The 8,678-nt window shown below is 56.7% G+C and overlaps 1 protein-coding gene across 1 annotated transcript in view; it reads left to right on the top strand.

Annotated features, from left to right (window-relative positions):
- Window positions 1-2,579, top strand: part of SNAI3 (snail family zinc finger 3) — a 20,427-nt gene extending 17,848 nt beyond the window's left edge. Inside the window, exon 3 of the mRNA XM_011928080.1 lies at window positions 1,328-2,579. Within this exon, the coding sequence (XP_011783470.1) occupies window positions 1,328-1,509 (182 nt within the window). The 3' untranslated portion in view covers window positions 1,510-2,579. The remainder of the gene's footprint in view (window positions 1-1,327) is intronic.
- The last annotated feature ends 6,099 nt before the right edge of the window (window positions 2,580-8,678 follow it).

An 8,678-nucleotide genomic window follows, 5' to 3' on the forward strand; every position in this document is an offset into this window, starting at 1 on the left:
AAAAAAATAATGCCATTAAAGTACAAAAGTGGCCTGCTCTTCCCAAGAGCCAGCCAGCAGCCTCTGCCCAGGCTTTCTGTCAACCTCAGCATGCAAAGAATAAAAACAGAAAGGAAGAAAGGGCTCCAGGACTAAGCTTCAGTCTCCACATCAGGCCCAGAGGTTCACACTTTTGTTTTTATTTTGGTCTGAGGCAGGGTCTCACTCTGTTGCTCAGGCTGGAGTACCATGGTTTGATCGCAGCTCACTGCAGCTTTGACTACCTGGGTTCAAGTGATTTTCGTGCCTCAGCCTCCTGAGTAGCTGGGACCATAGACATGCATCACCATGCCCAGCCAATTTTTAAATTATTTGTAGAAACGGGGGTCTCACTATGTTGCCCAGGCTGGTCTTGAACTTCTGGGATCAATCTGTCTTCTCACCTTGGCCTCCCAAAGTGCTGGGATTATAGGCATGAACCACTGTGCCCAAGTAGTTCACCCTTTTTCTAACTGGAGGTTCCCTACCCCCTAAGTCATGACTCTTGTGACTGGGACCTTCTGAGTCACACCTGGATGCAGGCCAGAGGGAAGGCCTTTTCCAGGTCTCCAGGAAATCCTTTCCAGTTTTTCTCAACCCTTTGATGAGGAGACCCCCCACACCCCATTTCCAGGCCAAAGGGCCCTGGGGCTTGGTACCCTCAGCCTGGGAGTGAGGAGTGTGGGGAGGCCCTGCAGGAGGCTGGCCTGGCTAGGAGCATGCCTGGTGTCCCACCAGCAGGAATGCAGGTGCTCTGGGCCCTTCAGGGGCTGCAGGCCGGGGTCTCTCAGGACTCTATGGGGCTACAGGAATGGACACGATTCCCAGTCACCCTTCCCTTTACAGGTGTTGGGCCAAGGTTCAAACAGGACTTTGTCCAGACCCCATGTTGTCCTGATGGGAGGTGGCTCCTAAATGCTGCCTCCTCGAGGTCCCCAGCTCCACCCCTGCTCTGGATTCTGCTGGAGCTGGCCAGACCCCCCCACTTGCCTGTCAGTGGCCAGGAACAGCTGCCAGAGGCCCCCAGTGCTTCCCCTATCCTCTTCCAGTGGCCGAGGCCCCCGGGAGGGCTACTGCAGCAACATTAGGAGATCTAAAGCCTGTAGCCGCCTGTGCTTCTCAGAGGGTCTTCAGGTGCGTCTCGCCCAGGTGTGGCGTGCCACCCCGTCCCCACACAGCTCCACCCTGGGCGCTCGGGCTGTGAGCATTTGTAGGGAAGGGATAGGAGTATCCACTGATGGTCACAGTGGGTGTTTTAGCCTTCAGGCCGCCTTCCATGGTGTCACCGGCCCCCTTCTTCCTCCCCCAGGGGAGAAGCCCTATGCCTGCTCGCACTGCAGCAGGGCCTTTGCCGACCGCTCCAACCTTCGGGCCCATCTGCAAACGCACTCGGACACCAAGAAGTACCAGTGCCAGCGCTGTGCCAAGACCTTCTCCCGCATGTCCCTCCTGGCGCGGCACGAGGAGTCTGGCTGCTGTCCAGGCCCCTGAGAGGCACGTAGTCGGTGCAGGTAGGAGGGATGGTCCTCACCCTGAGAGCTGGTGTCCCTCCTGCCGCCAGAGGAGCCGGGAGTCTGGGAGGGCAGGGCCTGGCTTCACACTTGGTGCATCCTCCATATCTGTGTCCAGTCAGAACCAAAGACGTCCAGCGGGGCCACCAGGGCGGAGGACACTCACCCAGGCCTCCCACCCCATGGAGCCCACTCAGAGGAGACTCCTCTCCCAGCGAAGACTTTCATCAGAACAAGAGCCATGGTTCCATTTCAATGTGGTCAGGTCTCTGGGTCTGCCCTTCCGTGAGTCAGAGCCTTGGGGAAGTGGTCACCAGCATGGGCCGGCACTGCCGCCAGATGACTTGCAAGGCTGCCTCGTTCCCTTGCAGCAGAAATGAACAGTTCGCACTTACAGTGAGCACGGCCGTGTGGTCCTTCCTCAGTAGGCACAACTACCTCTCAGCTGGCCCCTGCCAGCCTTTGGTTTGGGGTCTGGGACAAGTTGTCCCGTGTCACACATCCACGCGCATGTGCACAAACATGTACACACGCCCTCCCCCTCACCAGACTCTCCAGAAGATGGGGCAGGACTGGGGGAGCCCACAACTGGTGGTTCGGATGTGTTGGGATGAGACGGGGCGCCTCTGGGATTTGTCCTGTTCAGAGTCTCAAGGGGCTGGGATCTCAGGGCACTCAACTTCCCAGGCAAGAACAGCCATGGGGTAATAAATGGTCTCTGCACACCTGCATGTTCCATTCTTCGAAGCTTTGAGTCTTGGCCAATCCCCTGGTTCTGTGGAGGAGGTGGGACTCTGAGAAACTCCCTGAGACAGCAGGATTCGGGGATCACCTGGGGCCTTCAGCCACCAAGTAGGCAGGAGACTCTGGGTCAGGGCCTGCCACTGTGAAAAACTCTTCTGAGAGGTGGGGATGCTGCCATCGGGTGAGCAGGGGCGCCGTCGTGGGCAGAAGCCAGCACAGAAGTGGGAGAGCATCCCATGGCACAGAGGAACAGCCGAGAGGCTCTAGCTCAGGCCAAGACCAAGGCCAGGGCAGGTGGTGTGCGGCTGGGGGCAGTGAGTCCTCCCTGCCGCCTGGTCAGAAGAGAGGACTCAGGGCTCCTGCTGCAGCCCTCACACGCTGCGAGGGTCTGACGTGATTACTGCTGTCTTGCACAGGGTCTGGGCCTCTGTCCACCCGTGGTACCTGGGGCATCTGTCGAGTCCCAGATCCTTGCCCTGCTCTGCTGAGACACTGTGCCAAATTGGCATGGTTGTCTACACCCAACACCCCCATCCCCAGAATCCTGCTTCCACCGTACAGTGGCATGGTGGCATTTCCTTCTTACACGTGGCCTCTTCTCACCGCCAAGCTGCTGGGTGGCCACGCACTGGGCTGGTCCTCCTCTTCCCAGCATGTCCCAACCTCTCCAGCTCAACCCCAGGGGCAGAGTCCAGGAAGGAGTGAGGAGGCCGCTCCTAGTCCCTGATGCCTTCACTGACGAGGACAGTGGATGGAGGTTTCTGGGAGGGGGACACCCGCTGACGAGGACAGTGGAGGTTTCTGGAGGGGACACCTGTTCTTCAGGAGGGTTGGCCCGTTGTCAGCTCAACCCCAGGGGCAGCATCCAGGAAGGAGCGAGGAGGCCGCTTCTAGTCCCTGACACCTTCACTGACGAGGACAGTGGAGGAGGTTTCTGGGGGGACACCTGTTCCTCAGGAGGGCAGCGGAGGAGGTTTCTGGGGGGATACCTGTTCCTCAGGAGGGTTGGCCCGTTGTCAGCTGCTCTGCTTCTGGCTCCAGCCAGGAAGGCATCATTGATCTGGTCCTGGAATGGAGCCAAGTGGAGAGCAGCAAGGGCTCCCCTTGCTCCCCAGAGCCCGCTGAGCCTCCTGTCCATCCATCTGTCCATGAGAATATTCAGGAGGGCTCACAGGGACTACACACAAAGCACCTTGTTGCTCAGCCACTTAGCTGCTCCAGTTCCAACCTGGGCAGCGAGAGCCCCACTCGGGGCAGCCTGCGGCAGATCAGCCTGGCTAACACTTGCCAGGTGCTAACTGGCCCTTGGGCAGATAGTTTGATGACACCTGTTTGAGGAGCCTTGGGGACATCCCAGAGGAAACTTGACTTAGACTTTGGGCTCCTCTGGACCAAAGGTGACCTTGAGTAAACAGACTCCCCAGGAGAGCTCGGGCTGCAGCCACTACCAGCCTCCATGTGAGCTGGAGGAGTGAAGACACTGAGAAAGCCTCTCTCACATTCCTGGACCAGGACTACTGCCTCCCCCACAGGGACTGGCCGTCCCCAGAGAGGGAGGCACCCACTCAGCTGCCATAACAAAGGCCCCCAGCCTGAGTGGCTGAAACAACAGAGTTTCATTCTCCCCCGGTTCTGGAGGCTGGAAGTCCCAGATCCAGGTGTCGGCAGGGCTGGTTCCTTCGGAGGCTGTGAGGGCAGGGCTGTTCCAGGCTTTCTGGTGGCTTTGGCTTCCCATGGCATCTCCCTGGTGTGTGTGTGTTTCTGTCTCTCCTCTTATGAAGACACAGTCATGTTGCCCTGCTCTGGGGGGCCCCCATCTCAACTCATACATCTGCAAAGCCTCTATTTCCAAATATAGTCACATTCGGAGGGCCTGAGAATTAGGACTTCAACATATGGAAGTGGGGGACGCCATTCCACCTAAACAGCCAATGGGAACACAGGGCTTTGCCAAGAGTTGCCTTGAGAGTCCTTGCACTTAGTGCTGAGGAGACGGGGGCCTCACCCTCTTCTTCTTTCCCTCAGTCTACAAAGGATCATGACGGCAGGGCATGGAGGTTCACACCTGTAATCTCAGCCCTGTGGGAGGCCAAGGCAGGTGGATCACTTGAGCCCAGGAGTTTGAGACCAGCCTGGGCAACATGGCAAAACTCTGTCTCTACTAAAAATACAAAAAAATGAGCTGGGTGTGGTGGCGCACCCCTGTAGTCTGAGCTTTCAGGAGGCTGAGGCAGGGGGACTGCTTGTGCCCAAGAGGTAGAGGTTGCAGTGAGCCAAGATCATAGCACTGCACTCAGCCTGGACGACAGACCGAGACCCTGTGCAAAACCAAAAACACACACAAAGGATCATGGGGGACAGCTGGTCTTAACCGATGGGGTTTACTAGAAGCATCTCCTTCAAAGGTTGCATCCAAGTCACCTTCCCCAGTGGTCACGGCTGTTTCCTGATCCATCTCCTCTCCCTCATCCCCATCAGGGCAAAGGCAGGGGACAGGCCAGCACCCGGGTCTTGAGGAGGAGTAGGGTTAGAAGCCTGTTCTCCAGGGCCCCCTCCCTCCCGACTGTCTCCCGGAGCTCTTGCCTCCTCTGCTTCACGGTCAGGCTGCCAGGGGTGAGGGTCTCCACCGGCCTGGAAAAAGACAAGAGCTCCAACCACAGTTTCTGTTAAGCTGTTGTCTCGGCATCTCATAGGAGGCCATTTTTTTTTTTTTTTTTTTTGTAGCATCCAGATCCCTAAAGGAAGCTATATTGTAAATTGTGTTCTATTTCTGGGTCCCAATATCTAAATGAGGCGACTGCACCTGTTGGGAATGAAGGACAGGAATTTCACAAGCCGAAAATAAAGCTGAATGTTTTCCCTTCTGTCTCAGCCCATGGAAAATGCTCTTATATTTATATCTGGGCGGGCAGGGGCTGGGAGGGAGAGAACGGGTTGGCAGAGAGAGGGGCAGAGGAAAGGCAGGGCACCTGCCAGGGGCCTGGGGTGTAAAGAATGGAGGAGCCACTCCACTTAGGACAGGTCCGGCCCAAGTCAGAGGCAGCGAGGGCGGCCAGCCCCACCAGGACACCCCCAGCCACTGCCCACCAGCCCCGCCCTTCACTGCTGGCCTCTCCTCCTTGTTCTGCCTGACCATGTCCAGGTTAACCTGGGGTGGTCACTTAAAATCTGGGCTTCTAGAGCCCTCTCCAACACCTGCAGCTTGAGCACCAGGAAGGGGGCGTCTCGGCCTTGCTCACAGTCTCCGGGGGCTCGGGGCCTGGCAAGTTATTCCTCCCAGGACTCAGGCCTTCCTTTCCCCACCCGAATCTTCACTCGTCACATCCACTCTCCTCCCGCTTCCAGGGGTACTGTCAGAGTCTTTCTCCCGGGCGGGAGGCGGGGCAAGGATGGACAGCAGGCTGTAGGACCTGAGCACACTGGAAGCGGGTGTTTCAGTTACGGCCCAGTGATGTCTGGGTGAGAATGCAAGCCTAGGCAATCCCTGAGGATCCCGGACAAGAGGAAGAGGGTGTCCCAAGCTCTGAAAGGTGGGGGCTGCACCCTCCTCACAGCAGGAAAAGTCCCCCGATGACGTCTCCCCTGACAGCACACGGCAGGCCTCAGACAGGACCTACACCAGGCTGTGCAGGAAGGAAAATCAGTGGCCCTGCGTGCCTCTCGCTGTTCTCTGACTCATAGTGTAAAAGCAAAGAGGACGCCTGGCCTCCTAGAAACAGGTGTTGAGGGACAGCGGGCCTCTGGGTGACCGGGTCCCTCTCCCCACTCCCTGTTGAAAGAAATTTATCCCGAACGCCAAAGAGCGCTACGGTTATTTTCTTCGTGTCCAAGAGCCCAGAGCATCCTATAAATATCATTTTGGCCCAGAATAATCAGGGGGGTTCTCTAGGTGTTTGAAAATAGCCTGCTTGTTACTATGTATATTCAGAGAACCCACTCCCGGCCTCCACTCGCGTGGCTAAGTATAGCTCCCTGGCAGAGTTCAATGGAACAAAAGCTTCCAGGCCTACCCGACCTCGTGGATGGCAGAACATTCCCGGAGGAGCACCTCAGCTGCCACGACTCGGAGGAGCTCAGAGAGAGGTTGGCACTGACCTGGTCACCTCCCATCTCCCACTCCTGAGCCAGATCAATCTGTGGGCCTCTCAGCAAGCCTTGCCAGACCCAGGAGCAAGGTGCTCTGATGCCAGTTTTGTCCTCCTTGCAGGGTTGAGTTAGTCACAAAGCCTTGGTTTCTTCATCTATGAAAGAGGAATTGTGTGAACTTCTATGTCAGAATTAAAGAGAACTCCAAGTAAACCATGAAAAACCAAAGGCTGGCCGGGTGTGGTGGCTCATATCTGTAATCCCAGCATTTTGGGAGGCTGAGGTGGGTGGATCATCTGAGGCCAGGAGTTTGAGACTAGCCTGGCCAACATGGTGAAACCCCACCTCTACTACAAATACAAAAATTAGCCAGGCGTGGTGGGCGCCTGCAATCCCAGCTACTCAGGAGGCTGAGGCAGGAGGATCACTTGAACCTGGGAGGCGGAGGTTGCAGTGAGCTGAGATCGCCCCACTGCATACCAGCCTGGGTGACAGAGTGAGACCCCGCCTAAAAAAGAAAAACCAAAGACATTTAGGACACCCAAAATAAAACTGCCAACCTAAGGAACACCCTCAGCTTTGACTCCTCTTAGGATCTTTATTTCTGGACGCCAGGTTCTGGCTGCAGTGGGTCTGTCTTCACAGCCATCCCTGGCCCAGCCCACGGCACTGCCTGAGAGCTGCTCAGCACCTGCCCCGGGGTTGGGTAGGGCTGTATCACGCGAATGGGAAAAGGTGGCAGAGTTTCAGACCCAGGGCCCAGCCTAAGAGGGTAGATAGATGCCTCCCATCTTGCCAGGGGTCATGTGCCATCTCTGGGACTCCCAAGGAAATGTGGGGCTACCTTCCCACAGGATGTCAATCAGCACTGCCACCCCCAGCTCCTTCCCAGAAACCCCCCCAAAAAGCCAAATCCGGGAATCTTAAAGCAGGCCCTTCTCTTCAGCAGCTCCCCTGCTTCTCTCTCCCTCCCTTCCCCTCCCCTTCTCTGCGTTTGTTCTCTGCGTGAGGGTGAGCCTGTGAGACATCCGTAGGAAGATGCAGATCACTGCAGTGTTGCTTATCCAGCCCCAAATACCAGCTCCTCTTCCTTTCCCCTGGGAACAGGCAGTGGGGAGACCCAGGAAACTTCAGGAACGAAGCTGAGAGGCGAGAGAAGGTGGGCACTGAGGTCACAGGGACTTCTCATCTGCACAAGGCCCTTGTGAAACTCAGCTGCTCTGTGTTGGTCAAAAGACGGGCTGAAATGGAGACACAGCCCAGCCAGCGGGTCCTGGTCCTGCTGCCGTCCGGTCCACCGACCATCATTTCTGAGCTGTCGTGGACATGGTGCCCCCTCCACCCACCGCACCCCAGCTGGGCTCTGCTCGGCACGGTGGGGTCTCCTTGTCGCACAAGTTGTTCTGACAGGTGGTCTGCAGACCCCTTGAGACCCTCTAAGTGGCTTCTGCTGGGCAGAGCTGCTCACCTGTTTGGCACAGGCACCAATGGTGCAAAAGCAGCCACAGCCATGTGAGTGCTGGCACATCCCCCACACCTCAGGAAACAATCACAGTTCTGGGATGGCCCTCATGGTCACAGCTCAGCCCTGGGTCCACGGCGGCTTGTGTGGAGGGACCCAATGGCAGTGCACACAGCCCCACACACGCCGAGGTCCACTCTCCGCAGAGCACACGCTCACACAGAGTAAAGATGGCAGCACTGTGAGAACGTGGCCCTGGGTCTCGGCAGGAATGAGGTGAGCCCGCCACTTCAAAGGGAACAATGGACAGAACTTACCGCGAATGGTAAAACTTACACAGTCTAACGAAAAAGAAAATTTGGAAACTTTCATCTTCCACTAAAAGCCTGACAGCTTCCCATGCTTACTTTCTCAGGGGAAAGTGATTTCCTGATACTGTCAAATGAAGCAGGTCAGCGTCTGGAAGGCCCGGGTAAGGCAGTGAACCGAACCCAAAGCCATCCGAATGACCAATGTGGATGTCAGGATCCCCTGCCTGGGTCAAGGGCCAAAGTGAGACAGACCAGTAGATTCCATGGATACCAGGAGGAAACTCTTACTAATGGATGGGCCTCAGATTCCACCTTGCGGCTCACCTTGAAGAAAGACCAGAGCAGGAGTTTTGGCGCAGCACCCAAGAAAAGCCACCCTGATCTGAAGAGACCAGGAAAGCATGTTGCCCCTGCAGGTCTGGAGAGCAGATTCTCTCCAAATGCATCAACCAAATGACATCACGCAGAGGCCCCCAAGAGGGCCCAGCTATCCACACCTGCCACACCAGATGTGAAAGAGATTCAGACAAACTTTTTTGTTTTTGC

The sequence above is a fragment of the Colobus angolensis genome, unplaced genomic scaffold (genome assembly GCF_000951035.1).
Source record: "Colobus angolensis palliatus isolate OR3802 unplaced genomic scaffold, Cang.pa_1.0 Scaffold76, whole genome shotgun sequence".
NCBI classification, from domain to species: Eukaryota; Metazoa; Chordata; class Mammalia; order Primates; family Cercopithecidae; genus Colobus; species Colobus angolensis.